The sequence below is a fragment of the Centroberyx gerrardi genome, chromosome 24 (genome assembly GCF_048128805.1).
Source record: "Centroberyx gerrardi isolate f3 chromosome 24, fCenGer3.hap1.cur.20231027, whole genome shotgun sequence".
In the NCBI taxonomy this organism is placed as follows: Eukaryota; Metazoa; Chordata; class Actinopteri; order Beryciformes; family Berycidae; genus Centroberyx; species Centroberyx gerrardi.
The window spans coordinates 9,960,653-9,986,549 of record NC_136020.1 but is presented as its reverse complement, the minus strand read 5'-3'; the positions used below and the strand labels follow the sequence as shown (position 1 = coordinate 9,986,549).

Below are 25,897 nucleotides of genomic sequence, written 5' to 3'. Positions count from 1 at the left end.
ACCTCGCACCTATTCAACAGGTTTAGGATGTTCCAGATGGTTCTAGGAGCGGCAGGACTCCAGCGTTTGGTTGTGAACGCAGCCCAAGGACGGTCCCCTAGAGAGGTGGTGAGCCATGATGGCACTCAGCCTAATGGCCAAGTACAATGATGTCAGACTAGCAAAGTGGCCTGCCCACTCCATATATTTCATGGGCACTAAGTGGATTGATCTGTGGGTTGTGTACATGAGATTCGCACAGGCTTGCTAAGCTGTAGACCCAATTTCACTGACAGTTGATTTCAAAATTTTTTGAAAGGGTATTGAGTGGAGTTGGCAATCTGGCAGCAGCAACAATGTTGAAATTCACAACAAAATTGGCAGGAGCTCTTGGTTTGAATTAAGAAGACTTCATTTAGTATAACTGAAGATGCCAAAATCCAACTAGAAAACACTCAATCATCCCCAGGCATCGATTTCCTCCAAGTCAGTGATATATTAGCTATCAGTAATAATGGCAATGTCTTGTACATTTTTGCTTTATTGATCTAGCTACGGAGGCATGGCTCAGTGTGCATTTATGCAAAATGTATCTGAAATTCTGTGTTGCAAAATTTCCTCTCATTCCCTTTGTTCCCTGTGTTTAGCTGCAGCAGTGGCCAGTCATAGCAAATGTAATTGTACTCTTGCTAAGTGTGGTGACAGTGATTTTGAGTGACAGGCCTCACTTTGACTCCTCACGGTGAAAGTCACAGAGAGAAGCAGAGAAACAAGACGGACAGGGACGGAGAGACCGAGCCAGCGTGTTTTCCTCCAGGAAATTCACAAACATGAATAAGCAAGGTCTTGTCCGACTCTAGACACGCTCAGTCTTTTGTGATTAAAACCAGTTTGATTTCTTTTTTCCTTCTTTCTTTCTTTCTTTCTTTCTTTCTTTCTTTCTCTCTCTCTTTCTTTCTCCTCCCTCCATCTCTCTGGCTGGAAGTGTGACTGTATCTCATGGCTCCAGCTCTAACCTCACACGCCAGCGTCTGTCTGCTTCAAATGTTCTGTTCTCTAACTGTCGTCTTCCCTCTCTTTCTCTCAGCCCCTCCCTCCATCCATCTCCTCTCTCTCTCTCTCTCTCTCTCTCTCTCTCTCTCGTCGCTCTCCCTTTCTCTCCTCTCTTGTTCATTCCCTGTCCATCTTCTTCCCGTCCAACTCCCTCTGTCTCACTCTCTCTCGCGCGCGCGCTCTCTCGCTCCCTCTCCTCTCTCTCCTCTTCTCGGTCGCTTGGAGGCAGATGATTAACATCATCGCATCTGAAATGCAAAGTCTGATGTCACAGATTGCGCCCCAGAGATCTCGGCGCCAGCTAGCGCTCCGAGAGAGCGGGGGAGATGGAGAAGGAAAAGGAGAGAGAGATAGAGGGAGAAAGAGAAAATATGTACTTGCCTTGTCGCCCTAATCCAGACTACTTGGCCTTCTTGATTCCGTATGTCTAATATATGTAGACTTTGCTTTGGGCACAGTGTGTGGCACATGGTTATTGTGTTGCTATTGCACTCTTGATTGGAATGACAGCTGAATGAAATCTTCTTGTAAATGTCTGCTACATGTGGTGTTGGTACAGGTCTGAACCTGCTGCTTTGAAGGCTATTCTTCCAATTGATTGATAAATATTAAAGGTGTGACTCGCCTATATTCAACATTTTCCATTCCCCATTATGGTGCTGTATTGTTATAAACATTCAAAGATGTGTATTATAGCAATCAGTCACTTCAATTCTTACGGTTAACATATCATATCAATGAGCTGCCAGATTTACAGCCACTAAATTGACTATGCAACATCAATGATCATGTGCAGGCTGCTCTCAGTCAGCAGTCTGTCCTGGGTTGATGCGCATTACAAGCTTTCATCTAAATAATGGGTTTGCAGCCAGAACCACAAGAGATGTCCAAAGCTTTGTGTCACCATTTGCCAATCCTTTGTGCAGAATCCGGTCATCCAATCCAAATTACAGACTTGATCATATGCTTGTTTTTGGCGTTCGCCTTAGTCACCGAGAGACGCGCTTTGTTTCTCTCTTTGCTCTCCGTCCTCCCTCTCTCCCATTTCCACAGTTTCTGTCACCCTCCTCTCTGTTTCTCCCACTCTCGCTTGCTTTTTTAAGGCTAACTAGATTTCATGCTCAACCAGCTAAAGAGCTATGCTTTTCGTGTTCCCGGCCCTGTCTCTGGCGATCAGTGGGCACAATGTGAGGAGGCACTCCATCTGCACAGAGAGGAACACGCAGCTATGAGGCAAGGAACCTATAGAGATACACAGTAGGCTCTCTGCAATGAGGGACTGGAGAGGCTTTGTGGGTCTGAGCGAAAGCAAAACCCAAACTAAGAGGAAAACAAGACAAAATGAAAAATAAAAAAGTGGAATAGTTAGCACAGCATAGAACTGTGTCCAGAAACCAGTCTTGTAGTGAATGGAATTGTTTTAACACTGTAAAAAATATCTTCTCAAGTGAAAAAATCTGCCATTAAGGGCAATACATTTTCACTTATTTCCAATGGAAATCAACTTGCTTTGAGAATTTTCTTGAATCAAGTGTCATTTTCATGACTTTAATGATCTGCCTTATTCCATCTTGTCTTGTGTCTTGTGTCTTGATATTGACACTTGTTTCTAGAAAAATCCTGAAAAACGTGAAACTGCAATGGAGACTTATCTCACCCTATTGGGAGAATTTTTCATTTGTTTTAAGAAAAATAGGTTTTTAAGATTAAATGGCTTGTTAAGATGGATGTTTTTTTGCAGTGAAGCCTGACAGAGCTTGGTGATGAATATGAGACCTAGTGACACTCAGAATGCAAAGGTCATGTCAGCTCCCACATGAGGCCACCCATATGCATCTTATTCCCAAGTTGACTGTCAGAGGATGCCTCATGACTAAACTGTTTTAACACAGAGGATTTCAGAAGAGAAGTTTAAGACATTGGACAGTTCATATAATAAACTGTAGCAACAAAAAACTCTCCCCTGAAGCTAAAAGATAATCAAGACTTTAATCTGTAATGAGACAAATAATGGAGCAGTGATTTAAACACTGGTCTTGTGTGACTCATAGAATAGATGTTCGTGCTTTTACACCCAAATTTGCTTTTCGTCATGGTGGTGCTAAAAGATATGAACCAGAAAATGTGCCCATATCCCTGGAAAATCACCCTAGCTACAGTCACAGCGTCCAACACATTGTTCTCCCACTTTTTTTGTCAATGGAAAAGCCTCCAGGCCTTGTGTTTTGATTAAATCATAAATTAGAGTCTTGGAATCTAGCGTCTTTAGTTTCTAGCTTTGGGACTTAAAGCAGAAATATAGAATGGTCTCATCTAAGATCATAGGACACTAATGTATATGAAATGAGATTTTCCCCTATGCTTTTATTCCAGCGTCAAATATAACTGAGATTTACTGTATGACATGATAATATGGGTTTGAAGAGGGTGAGTCAAGTGTAACGAGCAGATGGATATGGATACGGTCAGAGTTATCTAGGGTTTCCTTATGCTGTGATTGACACCTCCTCGCCATGAGGGAGCTGGTGCTAGCAGGTATATTTCAGGAGGCATGCTCTCACCAAGAGTCAAGCAGCTGGAGGGCTATATCTGTTACACACACACACACACACATAGGGTGCAAGGTCTGTGCCCGAGGCTAATGTTCGCGGTCTCGCCTCGCGCTTTATTTTCTTTCATCCTCTCTCGTTATTTTTCTCTTGCGCTTCCCTCATGCCTTTCCCTCCCTCTCACTCACTCATTCTTCCTCTCTCCCTCTCTCTCTCTCTCTCCCTCTCTCTCTCTCTATCTCTCTCTCTCTGTCTTTTCTCTGTCCCTCTCCCCCACTCACTCCCCTTTGCCCCCCTCTTAACCCTGGCTATATTTAGGCAAGCCCTTGTCTTTGGGGGAAGGAGGGGGGTTGAGTGTCCAGACTCAGACTCAGGTTAGGATACAGGACAGAGGGGTATATAGAGTGGTGGCGGGTTGTTGTCTAGGATATTGTTGCTGTTCCCCCCTCTTCCCATAAATCTCCCCCACGCTCCTCCACTGAAGGTTTGTGGAGCCCTGGTTTACGCGTGGCCTCCGCATGTTGCTTTAGCGTCTGGTTTAAGTGTCTCGTCCCGGGTTCCTTTAAGGGAGAACGATATTTCCCTCCGCTCTGTGTATGTGAAGGGAAAGCTGGGAAGTTAGGAAGCAACGCTGCTGCTGCTGTATTGCTTCCCCGTAATCCTTTGCCACATGGAAATTCCCAGGAATTTTCCATTGCACCGTTGCCTGGGCAACCTTGGGAATAGCTTACAGCTGTTTGGACAGGAGCCCTGTCCAGTGCAGGAAGCACATCTGTATATTGTACAGGATCTAAGGATATAAAGTATGGGAAGTGTAGTTTTATAATCCAAACATGACTGTCACTCAGTAGAATAAATTGGGAGAAAAAGACTGTGAGGCTGAACATTGTCCAAGTAAACTTGTTCGTCAAATCCTGTGGTTCACCTTGACTGTTGCCACGTCAAAACCTTGAAACTCCAGTTTTAGTAATTTTCATGTTTTAACTTTGAGTTGAAGGATTACCTGGTCCTCTATGGGTTGAGAAAATTATACAACCCTCAGGCTCATAAAAGCCTTTCAAAACCCATTGGATAAACTTGAAAATGCATGGTTGTCTAGCTATAAACAAGGCATATCTTAAAAGATACATGTAAGCTTCTTTCATCTGACAGCAAAGATATGGAGTATTTCACTTGAAAATGCTACACAGATATGGAGAATGAAATAGTTCATTCATCAATAATTAAAAAAAGAATATAGATGACTCTATTCATAAACGTCATTGTCAAACCCTATGGTTCGCCTTCACTTACATACAGAGGATTACATTTCAAAATGTTATATCCATTTGAAGAAAGTTAATTAATCCATATGTTACAAATACTGATGATGACTCCCACGAAAATGGTAGTATTTTGTAAAGAAAATCCTGTAGGTAGCTAATAACTTGGACAGCGTTCCATAATGTATTTCATGCCAGCAATCATTTTGCATAAAAGTGGTCAAAATCTCATTTTGGAATGAAAGTTTTCATATAGAGACCTGGAATTGTGTTTTGGGGCTCAATAGGCCGTGTTATCCTGATCGCACACTAGAGCCATTAAGTGCTTAAAATATCCAGTGAGACGCCATAACCGTATCTGATGTGTAATATTTTGAGAGAGACGTGGAGAGAAGTGGACCCACAGTGGCCTATGATGGCTTCTCTTGAGCCCGATAATGGAGTCGTATTGCGGCGTAAGTGCTGTTACTGGCAGTGTTCAGACTACAGTGGACAGTGTGCGTAGCCATCAGGGAGACTAGTACTCAGTACAGCACTAACAGTAGTCTGCTTGTGTAGGCGTCTAGATTGACGTTAATTGGACATTTTGGCCAAGGGGCTAATTCCTCTATTTATACCGCATCGTCCGAGGATCGTGTGTGTGTGTGTGTGCGTAGCGAGGCAGAAGGGTGGGCTGGATGTATGGATGGATGGATAGAGACTTTGCTCAGAGAGTGTGAAGGTGACGGGGACGTTGAAGTTTAGTCATTTGAACAGAGCTCAAAGTGACGCGGAGCAGAGAGGAAGAGAGCTGGAGGGCTGAGGGTTGAACAAGGTGAAGGAGAGAGAGATGAAATACAGCGAAGATAGAGGGAGTTTAAAAGACTAAAGGAGGGAAAAGGAGAGATATCTTCTGCGCGCTTGTAATTCGCGTGGGGGAAACCTTACTCTGCACACACACACACAGATCCCCATGTCTCCATAGAAGCATTTCTATGTCAGAGATCGTAGGTTTAATTCATTTTTTGACTATGATATGAACTGCTTTTACACCAATAACCTTGGACTTGGCCTAAAACTCAGTATGTCAGTTGTAGTATTCTTTCTTCCATCAGTAATGTGTATGAGGCTTTGCTGTGACGTTGTATGAATATGTATGTGTTGCATACAGTACGCCCTAGTTTGGTTCAGTTGCTGTTGCCGTTCCGTGGTCTGGTATCGTGCTAGAATCTCTCCAGCAGGTGAGATTGCTCCGCGGTGAGTTCACACACTTGCAGGTGTCACAACAATTCTGTTTCCTTCCATTTAATGTGTTCAGGCACCTGCGGGGAGAGGTGATACAATGGGAGCTGTTAGTTCTGTCAGGACGTATACGCCGTTTGACTGGGAAGGTGTGGACGAGGCAGACTAGGTGCTAGGGGGACAGGGAGTCAGTCCCAGCTAGCCGCGGCCCAGAGTGTGAGGTCAAACGTGGGCAAGGGTAGGAGGAGAGGCTGGCCCCCGGCCCTCTGAGGCAGCTTCATGTTGCCAGTGGACAGATTGTACAGTACAATGCCCAGGCCTCCTAATGGTCCGGGCTGGCTTTGTTCATCTACATCCCTTGGATTGGAAGTGAAGGTGAATGAATACGATGCCTTTATTGCGTAGGGAAATTCTCTTTGCTCTTGGGCCCCCTCCACAGGGAATTCTATTAGAATTTCAGTCTTTTTTTTTATTTTGTTGCCTTCACTTTGAGGGAAGAGTCACTAAAATACCTGGGTGTAAAATGGCAACCGACTGAAAGGTTCTGTTCCCTGTCTCTTCCCACTTAAAAATGTAACCTTCCAGCATGAAGAGCATCCCACTGACTAATGCTCCATATACCATCCTGCCAAACAAAGGAAACAAATCAAGAGCAGTATGAGGGCTAACTCAGAAAGCAATGCTGAAATTGTTAATTTTCTTCCAAGTCAGCTTCTAGTTTTTATATTCTAACAGTCTATGGTAGAGTTTAGAAGTTTATCTGAGCATAACAAGTCAATTTGTGGCTGCTTTTCTTTGACTGTAAACTCACCTGTAAAATCAATCCCAATGGAAACAGCTTCCGTAACCCACACCTGCTCTCTTGGTGTAATATTGCCCACCACCCCTTCACCTGATAATAGTCTCATGCAGTGTCCAGTCAGCTCTTCCACAGCTGTGATACACCCTGACATAAGTGCTTGATGGAGCGCAGCAAACACTGTTGCCAAAGGTTTCACTTAAACAAGGCTCTTCAGATCGAGGCAAGGGGGCCGTGTTAAAATGCTCTGACTTGCTAAGAGGAAAATGATAGAAGAGAGGGAGCAACATCAATAATGTCTTGCCGTGGAAGATAATGAGGCCGAGAGACATTTACAAAGCCTGCAATTATGGCGTTATTGACCTCGATAAAGGAGAGGATATCATCACTTCTGCGCTCCATGGTTGTACTTGTGAGAGGAGAGAGAGGGGAGGAGGACAAACGGGACGAGGGAAGGGAATTTCTAACATTTGTAATAGCTTAGTTCATGTAGACATGCATTCTAATACATATGAATGGCTTTTTATCATTTGTAATCCCTGGTAAGATATGAAATGGTATATCAAATACAAAGGAAAACATCAAATTCATCCTAGACATACTGTACATTATACACTACAAAGAATAGCCAACAGATGCCATGGAGAGTCAGAACCATGGAGAGTCAGAAGAGAGGGAAAGAAGGAACCAATGGAGAAAATGAGAAATAAATTGAAGAGTAGATAATGCATTTATACAAGACTGACAAAATGAGTACAAAGGCGGAATGAGAGGCAGGAAGAGAAGGACAGAAAGTGACTGTTTGTCTTCCACAATGCTCTGTCAGGCTGGCTGCTTATTAGATGCCTTACTCCACAGTTAGAGCTCTTATTAGCTATTCCCCAGTGGCTCAATTACATCCAAGCTGCCATCCTCAAACATCCCCATCTTTCTGTGCATCTCCTCTGCTTCCCGTAATGGCGTCAGCCTTGTCTCTCTCTAAGAACAGATTAGAAGCCCAAATTACTACTATTAGAGGAGGATTTGAGGGCTTTCAACTGTCTCCCGGTGCTGAAAACCACGACTCCACGGCAGAAAAAAAAAAGGATTCCCGTGAGAGAGCGTGCGCTGTCAGACGCTTCCGTGCTTCCTCCCCGACGGTTTCGGCGGTATTAAGAGATCAAATGTGGATACGCAGACTGAGTTCTGAGTATCAAAACACGGGGATGTTTACAAGACGAGAGTGCGCTGAAGTGGAAACTCAGAGATTGGATATTGAGCCCTAGATTCATTTGGCTGGTTGCGCCCAGGCATGTCTGGCCTCTGAGCCGGCGTGAGGCAGACTTGGGTGATTCAGTCAGACTGATGTAGCGTTCGGCGCTGTCGGATCAATATGCCGCAGCTTTCCGTCGGCCGGGGGTGTTTGCATGGTGTCAGGTTTATCCCTCGCTAAAAACAGAGGGAAACGCAAAAGGAACAGAGTGGTTATAAAGCTAATAACACTGCGGGTGTACTTGACAAACTCTGCTGCTGAGTGACAATGTAGGCAAGGTCACTGTGGGAGAAGAACTGCTGGCATAGGTGTGCTTCTGCCACTGCCTCTGTTGATCAAGGAAATGGCGTATATGAAATTAGAATATTAATATCGTCATGTTGCGTTCTCAAGAGTGTGAGCTGCCGTCGAAGCAGTGAGATTTGCAGTAGCTGTTGCCTATTAACCAACGAGATATGGAAAGCGTCACATACTACTTCTTATAGCTTGAGTTCTAGCCTAAAGCATCAGAATCCAGTCTACAGGGTGTTTTAGGTTCCCTCACTGCTTACTTTATAGAAAGGACACAGAGACAAGTTGGGTACAAAAGTAGAGACAAGACTCTGCTGAAAAGGCTTGAAGGTAAATTTTCTCTAGCTTCTTCCCATGAACTCCATCTGGGAGCCATCTAAAGTTGGATTACAAACTCTTACAAACTCCCTTCATAACAGCATGACTGTGAGCTTTTTATCTAAACCTTGAACGGTTTGTCCTTTGAAAAGATAGGTAGAAACAAAGTTTGAGTCAGGGTTGGGGTCAATTCATGTTCAATTCGTTCAATTCAAAATGGAAATTGAAGCTGTAATTGACATAATACTGATAGATCTTTCCTTGTTAATGATTTATTCATAGATTGGACCAAAGAAACGTTTTATGGCAAAACATTTGTAGTTTTTGAATTTTGAAGCAAATACACTTCCTGAATCGATTGAACTGAAAGTGAATTGACCTAACCCCGGTTTCAGTGCAGCCAACAGCTGCGCAGCAACTAACAACCAGAGGGAGAAGTCACACTTAGCTTGGCCGGAGGGGTCAGTGTAGACAGAAGTAAGGCAGCAGTGCTCTCACTCTGACTCACTCTCTATTCTGGGAGCTTATCCACTTCCCTGTGTCCACCCCTGGGATTGGTCTGCTCTGTGTACTGCCTCCTAACTGGCAGGAGGCTGGCATTTGTTTTGTTTTTTTTAGGTTCTAATGGTGAGTCAGGGTGTTCCTTTAAAAGTTGAACTTAAATTAAAATCTGAGTTTACTTCTACGAGATAGCAAATGGAAAGCTGAATAAGTCCTGTGGACAAGTGGTAATGTGCACTCAGGCTAGTTCGATGGTAAATCATCTTTGTGTTTTTCCATTTAATTTACCTTTCATTTTTTTAAATTACAGACAACTATTTGTTTGTGCATCATAAAACAGCAGCAGTAACATTCTAACATTTAAAATCTAAACAAGCACCTGAACATTATCACCTCACATACACACTGTACAATCTGTATATGTTTATGTGTGTATGTATATATGTTTATGTTGTTTATGTGGTAAATTGGTAAAGTCAAGTATTTTATGAGGAATAGCCAAATGTGTTAGAAATTCAGCTCTCCAGTTGCAACTGTTGCTGTTTCACCCACAGCGGTGTCAGGCGGTGCAGATTGAAGGCTGGCCTCTTTGTGCTTGTCTTATTCCCCAGGGTGTGTGTGTTTGTGTGTGTGTGTGTGCTTGGGGTTACATCATGGGTTACATATAAGCCTAATTCATCATACTGTACCTAGTCATCCAATGCTTTGTCATACAGTCTGGTCCAGCACTCTAAATGATGGGTCATTTAATACTGGTCCTACACACACACACACACACTCAAGTGGGTCACACCCACTTCATTACATTAAGAGTTCCTGTAAAAGAGCTGCACCTGTCCTGGTGACCTTTGACCTGGGCAACCCCCTACTGCCCTCCAAAAGACCCAGTGCTCTGGTTACACACATACACACACGCGTGTGCGCACTCACACACATGTGACAGCTGGACTGAGAGAGGCAGCTTCTCTTCCAGCCATTAGAGGGAGAGGGGGAGGGGGACTTTGTCTAGCCACCAGCTACTGTACATAAGGCCACATGGGTCAAACACAAATTAAGACACATGTGCACTAGTCTAGTCAAGGACTGGACTGAAATAGCTGTGAGAAATTCTCACACGCCCACTGACATACTGTCAGCGTAGAAGGCATTTCTTGTGGTTCATTATTTGTTTTTTTTCTCAATTGATCTGACTACAGCAGAGATGTGGTAGGATCTGCAGTAATGTTGGCACCGTTCACCATCACCTCATCTCATTTCACGCCGTTTAACACACTGGCACGTTTGTATTTGTGTCTGTGGACATGGAAAGAACTTGATGAAATTTGAATGTCATATCGTGAATGTTGGAGCGCCCGTATCAGACGATCTGTTCATCTAAACTCCAACCAAGTGTGTCTCCAGGCTCTCTGAAGTCAGTGAACCCATGATGATCTGTACTGCATGGACCATGAGCCGCGTTTTTACCATCACAAACAACCCGCTGGATGAGACAGGTATCCTCAGCTTTTCATCTCAGCGCTAAAAGAAACAAAGGGAAGCAGGAAGAAGACGGGTGAAAAGAAACGTCAACAATCGGCTGTCAGAGAAACAGTCTGCTTTGTAAGTGGTGATATTAATGACTCAATGAGAGGAGTGAGGGAGAAAGGGAGGCTTGTAATGCCAGCAGGTCTCACACTTGGCTGGGTTTCACATGGCTCCTCTCATTTCCAGCCCTGCAGTGTGCAACCGCCGCAGCCGAGTGGCTCTAACCCGGCTCACCCGCCATTTTGGGGGCTTCCTTCCCTTCCACTTCGCCCCCCTCTCCGATTTCCCCTGAGGAGACAGAGAGAGAGAGAGAGAGGGAGGGAGTAGGAGCCTAGAAGGGGAGGGGATAATGATGCTATCTCATTTTTCCATGTCCTGCTCCAAGTTTCCATCCTCTCATCAAACGGTTTTGTTGTCGTGCATTTTTCTTTGTTGAAACTCCTTTTTTTCAGACCCTTTCTTTAGTCTGCCTCTATACTTAAAGAAACGTATGCTCTTCCTTCACTTAATTTGAGGAAGCCACACACCCCGGTGTTATGCAGGGAAAATATTATGCTTTTTACTGATAAGAGGGAGTTGGTTGTTTGTGGAAGTGGCTAATCAGAGCGTTGCTTGTCCTTTCAGTGTTTACCCAGGGGATTTTGCTTTTTCAAGCCGGGTCACTGAGATTTCCAATTTTCATCCCAGCGTTTGTTAGTTTAGAATGAGCCATCAACATTGAGTATTACAACCTGACCTCAGGAGCCTCCAAGCTGCTGCAGGCTAGTGAGTGAACGAAATATTTTTACCCACAAATTGCGGACCCTCCGTGGGTGAGGTTTTAGGTGCAGCCCTCTCCTCATTAGAGCTCTGCAGAGATGCACTGTAGACCTGGCAGGGCCAACTAGTGCATGAACCAGAGCTGACTATATGTAGAAATGCCATGCTGACCTTGGATCAGCGACTAGGGATATGCATTCTGCTCACTCATTACCTCGCATCAGACTATACACTCACTGTTTGTATGTGAATGTAGTGTAGTGCGGCCAACAGGTTTGGTAAATATGAAACAGAAGACAAAAAAATGCAATTCAGCAGCTGTTTTAGCCCGCTAATTGCCACAGGGAATATGGCAATGAAAACTGAATATTGCTCTATTCGTATTAATTAATTGAATTCATGTAGAAGTGTGCGGTTGTTGCAACTAGAGCACAGTGTATAAACATAAGATGCTGAACTTCCTTTACCTTTTTGATAGAGCACACATGCACACCCATTCACCGTATCCCCATTCAACACCTGTTGTAACGCTCCACCCCTTTTGTTTAGGGCCTACTGGGCTCATTTGGACGTTGCACATGCACAACAAGCTCAATACACACCTGCTCATTACACAGCCAGTGGACCTTGTCTCGACCCTAGAGTTGGCTGCATGTAGTCAACAGAGATACCAGCTATGAGTTTGAAACATAAATCCACTGAAGTGTCATTTGTAGGGGCTGATATCTGCCTATTTGTGTGTGTGTAGGTGTTTGGATGTGTGTGTGTGTGTGTCTATGGACAAGTGTGATAGGGGGTAGAAAGAGCAATGTGCTGACAGTACGTCCGTCCTATAACTGCTCTCTGCCCCAAGCAGCTGTCTCTCAGAAGGCTAAATATATGTGGCTGCTATGCCGCACATTTCCAGCGTGAGCTAAGCCTGCTCACATTACACTGTGTTTTTTAAATAAGATAACAGAGACAGGGTTCATATGTCAAAGGCCCACAGCAGTCTGGGAGGGGAAGAGGTTAATTCACACCGGGGGGGAGAAAGGTTAATTTTCTTTATGGATTCTGTCATGTATTTTTTATTGACTGCTGTAAAGGGGTTGGGGGGAGTGTCTGTAGGTATATGCGTGTTGTTTTTAGAGGCTTCTGAAAATGTATGTACAGTTGAAAGGCACAAGGCTGACAAAAATATATTGTTTAATACCACGATTGCAGTATGAATCATGAACATGTAGACACGGCTTTTCCTCCATAATTTCTTTTTCAGCGGAGGAAAAAAAATGGCATTTTAATGTTTTGGATTTGTTCCATTTAAATGCAATCAAAGATTTCCTCTGAAGTGCAACTTGATTTGTTGGCCTGAGATTCTGCACGTTGGAGGCTGTCTGAAACATCTTTACCACTGCTAGAATAATTCTGCCTCTTGCAATTTAGATTTTTAGACTTTTCCTCTACCTCTGGGTGCTCACATGGGTGCACCAGGGACAGACATATGTTAGCCCTATATGTTGAGATGAGATGCTGAGATACTAAGATAACCTTGCACACTGCATATTGGGTGTGTGTAACGCTATCATGTCTCACCTGCCAAGTAATGAGATTCATTGGTGTTTTGACACTTAGGGGTATGGAAATAGACATATGCGCACACACACACACACACACACACACACACACACACACCTCCTTAACTATGCCAGGGGGTCGTATCAGGATCCTGTGTCCTTAAAAGCCTCATGGCTATGTAAAGGGAAATAAAATAGATTTATAACAGTTTAGACATTCTGGTAGTCACTGTTTACATATGTGGGCACACACACACACACACACATACACACACACACATACTGTACACACACACACATACACCACCTTTGTTTTTTCTTTTCGTTGCATTGATATGAGAATATTACTGGTTGTTCACTTGTGATGCTGAGCTTGTATTGTTCTTTGACGATTTACGCAGCATTTTACAGTAGAAGCTGTTATTAAAGTCTCTTCCTGTCTCTCTCTCTCTCTCTCGTTTTTCTCTCTCTTTCTCTATTCCTTTCTCTCTGATACATTATACATTAACCAGCCTCTCAACCCCGAAAATCTGACACTCTCATGCTGACAACCATGAATAACTCTTGCCCTAATGCACAGCTCATGTGGAGCAGAGCAATATATTCTCTTGGCTAAACATTATTATTTCATGCTGCCCCTGAATTTATACAGTATTTTAGCATATTGCGATAGTAAGCAGTAATGCCCTGTTCATGTCACATGATATGTGGGGCAAAGTGAGAGCGACTGGGATTGAAGCAGTTCCACAAATTTGATTTGATGGGCCAATGGGGAGCTTTCCATTGGAGGAGGGAGAGGAGTGAACGGTTTTGATTGGTTGGTTGATTGATCGTTTGTTTTTCTTTATGTTCGCAGGATAAAGGAATGGGTGGATCAGATGCAGAAAGAGTTGATCTCAATGACAGACACAGCCAGCGGCATGCAGAACCTAATACAGGTAAAGACGACTCTCTGTGTCACACACACACACACACACACACACGCGCATTTACATTTGAAAACACTAAAAAACAAGGGAATTCCACTCACGAATGCATTCATTTTTACTCTCATGCTTCACATATACATTCACTTTTAGACCCAATTTAAAAAAAAAAAGTTGACAACCATCTCATCTTTGTCATACTGTAAAACCTCATTACCCAGATGCAAGACAGGAATTACTGTGCATTCTGCCTGCCACTTATCGCTCTCGCTCTCATTAACGCCCACAACTCTTCCTCACACAGCTTCAGCTGTCACAACACATCACCAGCCTATATATAGTAGCCTCTCATTAACATAATGCAGCATCATTCCATTCTGCCAGGCCATTGTACACAATCAGAGGCCATCAGTGTCAAATCTATACTGTGCTGGGCCTAGTGCTCACACTGACACACACACACACACACACACAGGCACACACACACACCCCTACAGCTGACGTCATTGCAGTAGGGAAGAAGCTGTTTAGATCCACATTAACTGATATGATTTACTTTTCGAGATGAAAATCAGTCAACCTAAAAGCATCACTGAAGTCATTATGAGACTTTACAAAACACAATGAATTCTCGATGAATTCTCTTCTTCTGTTGCTGTATCAATACCTGATGCTTTTGGAGTCTTTCTTTAAACACAGCATACACAGCATGCAGACATCCCTCCATCCAGACTCCTTGGAACTCTTCCATACACTGTGAATGGTACACTGACTCTATGGACAGTATTTGCTTTAACGTAACCACCTAAAAAGCTTTAGTGTAAGACTAGCGTTATCAGTTCCAACATAAAAAAATTGTGTCTGGATGCTATGACCCTCATCTCCTAATAATAATTCTCCAAGGAGCTGTGCATTTATGTGATGTCATTGTTCACTTACTGAACGAGCTGTACTAGGTCATAGGAATAACATAATTAAAATCTGAAATTCAGTCGTATTACCCTTTAATATTACTCTTACATGAAAGCAAAATCTGTCAGAAGCCTGGAGGATGAAGACAAAGACATGCGCGCGCCTCAGTTCTGCGGTTTGAATGTCGGACAATGAAAACCCCTTAGGCTGCTAAATAATTGGCTGTTTGGCATTTGCGTTTCTTATTTCTTTTGCTAGATCATATTCCATAGCACAGTAAATAGTCTTGTGACATAACCTGACATTGCAATTTAATCACTGGACATGTAGCTTCCTTTTTTAATCACTGTGCTTTGGTCAGTGAAGTCCAATGAAGGATACAAGATGACAGGCCAGTAAGATTTTCAGCCTCAGATACAGTAAGTCGAGCTTTGGTTAGAAACATTTCTCAACACTCCATGCCCAAACCCTAAACCACACACACACACACACACACCACCGCTTCTCACAGCCACTTCTTCTGGATTTTTCAGAATTGTGCAGAGAAAGGCTAAAACTGAGGGTGTCCTATCCCTTTAACCCCTACCTGCTCCTCTCGCTCTTAGGGGAACGATAATGTATATTGAAATCCAACAAAAATATAAATATATCTGAATTCACCGGTTTAGGCTAGTCGTCTAGGATTTGGAGTTCAAACCAGCTTAAGTTTCCTGTTATGCTGACCTCTGACCTCTGCTCTTCTCTTCTGATTGGCTCAGATATACGATAAACATAAAAAGCACTTCAGTGTGGAGTCCAACAACCCCAGAGAACTGGTGGCGACTGCTGCAGGGAACATCGAGAAACTGCTGGCCAACCGCTCCCGCGCCTTAAAGGTGAGTATCTTGCATTAAAAGCTGGTGAAAGTATTTCAAAAATCTCCCTGAAACCTTCCACTTATAGGACAGTCTCTCTTACCAACCATGCCACCTCTAGGAAGCCTTTGATGTTGAGAGTGGATTTTGGTTGTCACTTCTTTTCGCGCAGTGATAGTTGTAATACCATATAGGCTTTGAGATTGAATATATCTTTCTTTTTTTGTTATCAATCTGACGATCAAAAGCTGTGGAATATCAATCTGTGATTAGAACAAAGAATGCAAATTTGAGTCTGTTTGTTAGATGGGGTCCATTGTCTCTCCTAGCACACCGCCCAGAGACCATGAAACACACAGAAACAATCTGCTTCTCCTCATTTCAGGTCAGAATAGACACTGGAACACAGCCACTGCTTTAGGCCACATAGTGATCCAATATAACTAGACATCCTCCAGCGAGATGATACCAGTTGGTTACATGCCAAAAAATGATAGAAGTTCATTGTTTCTGTGTGTTTTTTTATATTTTTGCTGTTTTTGCTGATTTTCATTCAGCTTAGTTTCAACTTCCAGGAATCCTCACTCTTCCTGACACTATTCACCAAGTATAGCTGAACTCTTCCTTGTTGCATAGCTCAGTACACAACCCAAGGACCTTGGTAGAGCTGCGAAGATTGTTTTCCTTCTTTGTGTAAATCACACAGAACACAAAGCTAATTAAATAAGTCTATATAACATTTTACTGATCCTGCAAAAGCACAGAACACCTAGTTAACTGCATTATAAGATATGCTGTTTGAGAGGGCGATTTTGTCTAAAGCATCTTAGTCTACAATGAATACATACATTTTTAGCATGGGTCGCCCCAGTGGGACCCTGGCAGTTTTAGTCCCCTGCTCTACAAGCTAAATTGATCCATATAACCTTTCACTGCTCCTTAGTCCGAACACGCCAGTACACCTAGCCAACTAAATTAGGATCCCCAGGCACTCCCGGACACGATCAATCCAGCTCTAAGAGCCAGAAATATCCAATTAAGCCTGACAGCCCGTTGCCATAGCTACGTTCTCATTGATTACCCCATCAATCCAGTCAAGCCTTTTGTTTTTCTTACATCCCGATAATTGCCGAGGGACGAGGGACAATTAGTTTTCGGCGTGGTTGCGTCACACCTTGGGAGAGAAACACGACTGCTCGGCGACTTGACGGCGATGGAACAGAGATGTTAAGATGCAGGTGCCGTTCTCACATTCGATCAACACCATCTGCTGTGTGCTTCACCTGCGCAAGGCTACAGCGGTTGTTTAGCTCTTCGCTGCAAGTGTGAAAACGGAGAGAGAGAAAGAGGAATAATGTGACTAACAAAACACCATATGCCGATGTTCTGCATTCCTCCCACGGACTGTATTTACTTGTCCCTGCGTGAGAGTTGAACTGAAGACGTCACAGGTTGGCATGGCGGCTAAATTAGCTCAATGCGCTCACCGTGGTCTTCTGGGTAATGAGGCGGAATTGAGCGAGCTTTATGGGCGATCGATGGATATGAGGGACCACAGTAGTAGCTGGGTCCACTTAGCTCACAGTAAAAGCCTGGACTGAAATGGAAGTATATGGGGAAGGAGGCCGTGGCTCATGGACGGCTGCAGCAGCTGTAATGTTCTTGACCTGACCTACCTTAATGTAATATTCCTCTGCCTTGGTTTCAATGTATGTGGCAAGGAAACCCCTCCCTATAGGTTTCCACCTCTAATATCCTCCCTTTCTCTTTCCTCCCTCCTTCTCCCTCTGCTGATCCCTTGTTCTTTTTGGGCTTGATTTGGAAAGGATTTTAGTAGCTTCTTACACAGCATGAGGTGATCATGTGAGAGAGCGAGAGAGAGAGTTAATGGCTCTGTGTGTGAGAGAGAGAGAGAAACGGAATGGCTCAGTGTGTGAGAGAGATGATGATGAGTGGAAAAGAGAGGGAGAACAGTAGGAAGCATTGTAAGTCTGTGAGTGCCTTGGGCCAGTACAGTAGAGGCCTATTCAGACCTGCCGTCCATTAGGACCTCGGCCTCTTATTGCACCATTCAGTGAGCAGCACTCTCCTCCTTTTCACGCAGCGGCACTCGTGCCTATTAGGCCATTCAGCTGACTCCCTGCCTCCCTCGGTAGCAACCAACACACACACATAGACACACACACATACAGAGAAGGCATGCATGCATACAAAGAAACCACACACATGCGGGCAGGAAAAACACACATATACTCTGAATAGGCTTTAAAGGAAAATTCCACCCTTGGATACACTGTTATATACCATCAATCTGTGATGTTCAATGCATTCAATTAGTGATTTCATATGTTTCCCAGAATGCCTTTCAACAACCCCCAGAGAACCGGCATGAAATTGTTGCATTCAGTATGTGTAGGCAGAGAGAGCAATAGCGCTAGTGATAGAGATAGTATAGTAACAGCAAGAGAGTGAGTTTTTCCAGTTGTGCCCCTTACTCAAAACACAACATGTCTTGTGGCTGCATTGCATTCTGGTCTATTGAGGCTATTGTAGGTGGAGAAACTGGTATCTCTGCCTCTTCTACGATGGATTTCTCCCTGTATGACTGTTGAACATCGGTGCAAAATGATGAGTGTGGAAAGAAGCTCTTGCTTTTTGATTCTGAGGAGCCTGACACCAAAACCTGATGTTTACCATTGATGTTTTAGAGAGTTGAAACATTTTCTGTCATAAAATTTCTTTATGTGATGTCAGGTCATCTACATTTGGCCAGTGATCAGTGGTAATGAGAAAAGTTCACTGCCAAAAAACAGAAAAGGCCCAGAAATGCAAGGTACTGTACATCACCAATAGCTTTTTTTTAAACTGTGTTTTAGGGTGGATTTTACTTTAAGTTGGATGAGTACTGTAAGAGTTTTTTCTCTGTCATGCCACAGCCCTTTAAACCCCACTGAAATTGTCTGTACTTCCACTCCCTGCAGCTGTACAGTTCAGGCTGTTATGCTTGAGATAAGCAGGATAGACACCGCGTCACAGACTGGTGGCATTTCCCTTTACACTAGGGCAGCTTGTCTCTTCTGGCTATGCTTTGCAAGTGTTTGTTTACTCCTGTGTGCCTGTGTGTGTGCGTGTGTGCCCGCAATTGTCAGTGAACACAATCCAATTAGAATGATGGCTGCTGTCATTAACTTAATCAGGGGCCATCTTGGATTTGCTGTCTGTCAGTGTGACATCTGCCCATCCTGTCACCCCAATTCAATCACTCTGGTTGACGCTTGTGCTCGCTCCACATGCGATCTCTCGTCTGCCGGCCGCTGTGACTATGTAGAGGGAGACAGGTTTTCCATCACAGCAAACAATGTTACAGACCATGTTAGTGTCATATTCAGTCTTAAAGGATAATACCAGTGTTTTTTATGCCAAACGTCTAAGTTGCTGCCCTCTTTTACGTTTCTCTGCACACAGTCAGCATAGTTGGAGATATCAGGGCTTATTTTCCTTTCTTCAGTAGAATCCATTTGCTGCCATTCATTCTTGCACAGTATGAAAAACAACTTCCACAGACTTGAAAATGGCCCAAGCTAAGGTAATTCATCACGGTAAATATGACCCCTTAATTTGGTTTTGTCAAAGTTTCTGTTTTGTTGTTATTTCATTCTGGCCGAGCTGAGTGTTTTCGTATGTGTGCGTTACATTACTCTCTGCTTACTGTCAAACACCTGACACCCACAGGAAGAAACAGAAGTCTCTGCCAGGAAAGAATCCCTCAAAAACACGTGGTCTTACAAACTTTATTTGCCTATTGATTTGTGGCTGTCCTGCGTCTGTACTGTTGTATTATGTGTGTGCTTTTAATTGATGTTTTTACTGTCTGAGGTTAGACTGAAGACAAACTCCCAGCCTAGGTTGGACAATAAAGTTCAATTCTATTCTATTCTATTCTATTCTATTCTACTCTGTTCTGTTCTGTTCTGTTCTACTCTGTTCTGTTCTACTCTGTTCTGTTCTGTTCTGTTCTACTCTGTTCTGTTCTGTTCTATTCATGCTTGTACACACTTGCAGATAATACAGAAGCACACAGACTGTAGTACAGTATATTGATTTGTATGTGCACAATACAATGTGTACAATGCACATTTGTGAACACACACACACACACACATCCACTTATGCTGCATCTTGTATCTATCTCAAGAGGACAGAGAGCGTTTTTGCTCCTCAGTTCCCCATGATGAGTGTGGGGGTGTGGTAGAGATAGAGAGTTAGACAGATACTGCTTAGAAGATCGACTCTCTTCCTTCCTTCTTCCTGTCCATCTCTGTCTTTATCCATCCATCTCCCTCTGCACCACATCGCTTCTTCCTTTCTGTCACTGTCGTTTCTGTCTGACACTCAGCTCGAACAAATCTTTCAATTTTTTTCCCATACTTGTGCTTCCCGTCCTTTTCACTCTCACTCATTTGCTGTCTCTTGCTGTCTGTCTCACTTGCTTGTGTATACTTGAAATGCACGTACACACACACACACACACACATAACCCAAGCACACTTTTTCCCTTCCCGTCTTCGGCTGGCCTACTGGCTGGGCAGACATTATCGTAGCAGCTTTGGACTCTTAATCTCATCACTCCTGTATCATTTTACATTTCTGGAATATTCCCCATAGACTCGCCTATGTTTGGAATATCACTCCTCACCCGTCCGTGACTTTAGAAAAGTTATTTCAACCATTTCAAGCTAATGTTCCCTGAGCGCTGCCGTGATCCGACTGGGGAAATCATTTTGTTTCAAAACCACGCAGACGCGATCAAAGAAATATGCCTCTTTCATGTCGTAGCGCGGTATTCTGTATGCGATAAGCGTCACCTTTAAAAATGATAACCAGCGAAACTGTAATTCCCAACTGGAAAGGAACCAACGCAGTGCTGAGAACATTGTGCAGAACTTTTTACCTCAGACAAACCCCCTGAAAGTCTTGTTTCCCATCCAGAACTAGTGTATGATCTTAGTGTGTGTGTGTGTGTGTGTGTGTGGGAGAGACAGAGCTAGACAGAGAGTTGTCTCCCAGATCTCTTTGATACTGCAGGAGATGAGTCAGATTCTGATTGTTAGACAGTCGCTGTACAGTAGCTCAGTTTCACTGCTTATAAACCTCTGGAGATTACAGTCACTCGAGCTTTAAAGACACAGACAACATGCAACGCTCCACATGCGGCCAAACAGCAAGTCTGTATGCACACAAGTGAAATCACACCGTTCCAGGATTTGATTTTTCTGTTTTTCCCATTAGTTTCTAATGGGATCGAACAGATTTCCTGCTTTTTTTTCTGCTTTTCTGAGCTCACCTCCCTCTCCTCTGATTCCTCACCGGCTTTCCGCCTTGTAATTCCATTCTCGTTACGTCTGACATTTCATTCCTCCTTCCCACCTCCTCCTTTCCCCCTGTCATTCCTCCCTCCATCTCTGTCTTGCCGTCCTTATCGCTCTTAACCCCTTCTTACTTCCTTTCCCATAAGTTCGCCCTGCTCTTCTGTCACTCTTCATTTTTTTTCCTCCTTCCCTCTCCCCGTTTTCCTCCCTTCTCCCTTTCTGTCCTTTCTTGTTTCGTCTGGTGTGTGTGTGTGTGTGTGTGTGTGTGTGTGTGGCTGAGGCGCTGTTGGAATATGGATGATAAACGCTGCTGAAAAGAAGGAAATGTTTCACTTTAAAATGTGACTCCCTCTCTCTCTCCCGCCTGCCTCCCCCCTCTAACATCTCTTTCCTCTTCATTCCATTCTTTTTTTTTTTTTTTTTTTTTTTTTTTTTTTTTACCAGGAAATGGTTAGTGGCGGGGTGTACAAGTCTCTGAAACAGCGTTTAGACCACGAAACTAAAACTCTTCATTGAAACCCAGTCTACTGATATAATGTGACACTAAAACCTGCCATTATCCTCCATTATTCCCAGACTGCTATGTTTCAGTGGTTACATTGTGGTTAAAAATAGTGCAGTATAGTGCAAGTTTGTGCAATTTAACTGTTAAATGCTGACATACAAATATGGATGTGATGAGAAAACATGTAATGGGCGGTTTTTGTTGTGTTGTTAAAGGAAAATTCCACCCTCAGACACTCTTCTACTGTTATATTTCATCAATCTGTGATGCTCAGTGCATTCCAAGAGTTATTTTGTGATGAAGTGTCTTTTGTTGTACTTCAGTTAGTGATGCCCTACATTTCCCAGAATGCCTTTCGACAACCACCAGAGAACAGGTGTGAACTTGTTGCATTCAGCTGTGAGTTGCACATGTAGGTGGAGAGAGCAATTAGTGTTCGCAGTGCTTTCCAGTAGGGAAAAAGCGAGAGTCGCCCCCATTAGACTCCATTACAGATGTGTTGGAAATATCTTAACATGATGTCATGTTGTTTAACTGTCCAGTTATCCATGAGATAAATACACCACCAAACAACAGAGTCGGCCCAGAAATACAAGCTACATCGCCAGTAGCTGTATTTTCAGCAGTGTTAAAGTATTCTAGGGTGGATTTTTCCTTTACGCTTTGGTTGACTGACTGATCACAAACCGGCCTCACTCCTCCCTGCACCACCCTGCTGCCCTGCTTTCTTTACCTCCTCTTGTTTTTCTCTCTGTCTCTCTCTCTCTCTGCTTCTCTCTCGGTTTCTGTCGGTATCTCCCCTGTGACTCAGATCCTCCTCCACTGTACTACGCTCACATTGCCCCTGTCATTACATCTACCCTGAGCTTGCGTGTATCTGACTGTGCAGCTGTGAATTTCGTGTGTGGGTTGTTGTTTACTTGTGAATGAACGCACACATCACACACACACACACACACACACACACTTGTATGTTTGTGTTTGGTCATCACGTCGACCTGAGCTCCTATTTTTTTTTAAACTGCCCCAGATCGTCTCTCTCTTTGATATCCAGGCCGCCTCTGACTCCTCTCACTCTGTCCTCATCAATTATTTAACCCTCCTCTTAACCGCGACTCTTTGATGGGGCCTGTGGTTAACTTGTCCCAGTGGAATAGGCCGTTTCTCATCCCACACCGACACCAGCAGAGATCTCCAGTGGCTGCGTCCGTTTACCATAGAAAGGAGGAAAAGATTGTTTTGGTTGCAAAGCAGCATGACACAGCTGCTGATACTGGAAACATCCTCAACTCAGACAAATACACTGCAAAAAAATGTCATCTTTAGTCATTATTATTTAGTCTCATATGAAGTCTTAAAAGCTTATTTATCTCAAAGCAAGTGAAAAATTCTGCCAATAGGATGCGGTAAATCCAGTTTCCAGTTCAGTTTTACTTGTGTCTAGAGACAAATGTCAGTATGTTGAAACAAGGCAGAATAAGCTAGATCACTAAACTTGTATCAAGAAAAAAGACACTTTATTCAAGAAAATTCTTGATTTGCATTGGAAATCAAATACGATATCAAGACTCAATCCTAAATTAAATGACTTATTAAGATGGGTATTTTTCACAGTGTATGCAATATAATGAGCCAGTAGGAGAAGAAAATCATGACTTATCTTAAAATAATGTCACATAAACTTAATTGCAATGAAATCATGCAGGCTGACAAAAAACATTATTGGGATTTGGTGAGCGCTGTGCACAAGGCCATTTCTCTGACTCCTGATGCAACCTTGGAAAGAAGAAGAAATTTGAGAAGAAATTTGTTAGGCATTGATTACTTTTAAATTGCTTCTGGTTCTTTAAGTAGGAGCATGTTTTGGTGTAGATTCTGTTTAGTTCTGTGTCATTTACTGTACTTGACACGCATGGTTGCGTGTTCAAGTTGACTCGTGGTTGCTCCAAGAAAATGTAAATGTAGTGTGTAGTATGTCAGAGAATATAAAACATATGTGTTTTAGATGTATGTGCTGTGAAGTAAAAGGATTACTAATTATTTCATGTTGTTATACCACTAATTAATGTTTCCAGCTGAGAATTTTCTTTGAAATAATTGATCAATAACTCCTAGAAATTCAGCTTAATTAACATTGAATGGATTTACAGCCGAGATGTAAATGTGATTGGGAAGCTATGAAATGAATGCAAAAATAATGACACACTCTTTATGTGTCTTTTGAAGAATACAGTCCTTACAGTCCGTATTTTTGACAATGTGCGAGCCAAGGGGGGATTACAGTATCTGTCCAGTATCGGCTCTAGCTGATGGCTGATGCTCAAGATGGCCTAAAACTGGAGAGCGGACTGACTTTGCTGGGACGAGGGGAAGGTTATTCTGTGTGAGTGCCTTCAAGGAACTCCTTCTGACGCTTTGTACCCACCTTGAGGGATGCTCGGTGACAAAAGCACCTGCTTAGGGGGGACATGGCGGCCTGCCAAGAACGCCCCGAGACAGACTGCCTGCGCACAAGAGAGCAGGCTGACCTGCAGAGGCGACGTCATGATTAAAACGAGAGGAGAGAGAGAGAGAATGAAAGGAAGAGTGAGATAGAGAAATAATGAAAGGAAGGGACCAGAGGGACTGAGGTTCTTTGTTTCAATAAACATTTTTCTCAAGGGAAATTTAAAAAAAGAAATGACAAAGAAAGAAACGGACCATGAGAGAGTGAGGGAGAGCACAAGGGGAAAAGACGATGGAGGAGCACGGAGTAGACAGCCGAGGATTGTGCTATTTGAATATTGATCGGTGAGGGTTATTTCAGTCCTGGGATTGCATTAGCACTTTGGCAGCGGATCTAAAAGGCTTTGGCTCCCCACCAGAGTCTGAGCCACAGTTGGCGGCCATTTTGGAAACAAAAACAACAGTTGTTTTCCAACTCCGGCCTCTTGTGTTGATTTAAATCACTCTCACCATGGCTCTCCATCGATAGGAAAAAAAATGTCTTAATTGTGAGGGAGTTGTTGGCACCGGGGACGGAGAAGCAGGTTTTAGTAGAGTCTTAATTGCCGAGGAGGAAGACGGACTACACTACAATGGGAAGATAATGACCGAAATGTTTTTGGGTCCCTTGTGTTGCCATCGCATGGGAGCTTTCGCTTTCCGCAGAGCATGGACCATGGATGCGGCAGGTTACCATGACACCCTGGTCGCTAGGCAACATGGTCATCATAAACAGATTCCTCACTCCCCGAAATGAATCACTTGTCATTCTCTCTCTCTCTCTCTCTCTCTCTCTCTCTCTTTCTCTCTCTCTCTGCCGCTCTCTCTCTCTCTCTCTCTCTCTCCACTCAACACCAGGCAAACAAAACAAGAGAAAACTTCCATTCGAGCACCTCCATCCACCATAATCTACCATATGTCCTCTTTAAAAAGAAATTGCTTCTCCAACAGCAATCATGCTCATTAACTTGTCTAAGAAGGGTGAGACCAAAAGCCCGAGCTCTTGAATAGCACACAGTTAAATGTTGTGTTATGTAGTGCTGCGTAATTACAGAGGAGTCACTGTGCTCCAGTGTCTGATAGTGGGTTATTAAGCCGACACTGGATGACATGCTGTGGGTCATTAGACACCGCTGTTAAAGCCCTAATCACAGACTGGGATCTCTCTCTCACACACACACACACACTCATTTACTCAGTCACTCACATTCACACGCATTCACTTGCACAAAAAATCACATATATGCACCCAGAAATACACATACATTCACACACATACAGAGAGAGAGAGAGAGACACACACACAAAATGCACTTTTGTATTATGACATGCTGTGCTTTCGTGAGTAAAGATCATATCCTAATCAATATGTGATATTCTATTTCCTATTGCATTCTGAAGTGAGGCCATTATGCAGCCAGGCACTTCACATAATGAGGATCTCTCTCATTCAAGCGCCGGAAAAAGGGTTGTCCAACTTTATTATCTCAAAATTGCTCAATAATCCCACAGCTGACAATACACAGCATCATAAATTTTGGATTCACAAGTCATATGCCATGGAGTTATTATTGCCAGGCAAATTATACTGATGGCATCCCAGGCTATGGTGGTGGCCTTTCAGAATAACTGGCTCGTTGATTTAAGCTCTGCTGCAGATTGATCTGACCTGTGGGTGTAATTCATATTGTGAGCAGTCTAGAGACCTTAATATATTACCTCCTTCAGTCTCGGTGAAATTGCATGGCCATGAGGGAGAATGAGAGACGCTGTTACTATGGCAGCT

At 43.4% G+C, this 25,897-nt stretch overlaps 1 protein-coding gene across 3 annotated transcripts in view; it reads left to right on the top strand.

The window, feature by feature from the left end:
- The window catches only part of cacna2d1a (calcium channel, voltage-dependent, alpha 2/delta subunit 1a), an 88,229-nt gene that overhangs the window by 1,759 nt on the left and 60,573 nt on the right, over positions 1-25,897 (top strand). For all 3 annotated transcript variants that reach the window (XM_071905582.2, XM_078281875.1, XM_078281876.1), the window contains exons 2-3: positions 13,918-13,999; positions 15,658-15,774. In XM_071905582.2, the coding sequence (XP_071761683.2) occupies positions 13,918-13,999; positions 15,658-15,774 (199 nt within the window). The remainder of the gene's footprint in view (positions 1-13,917; positions 14,000-15,657; positions 15,775-25,897) is intronic.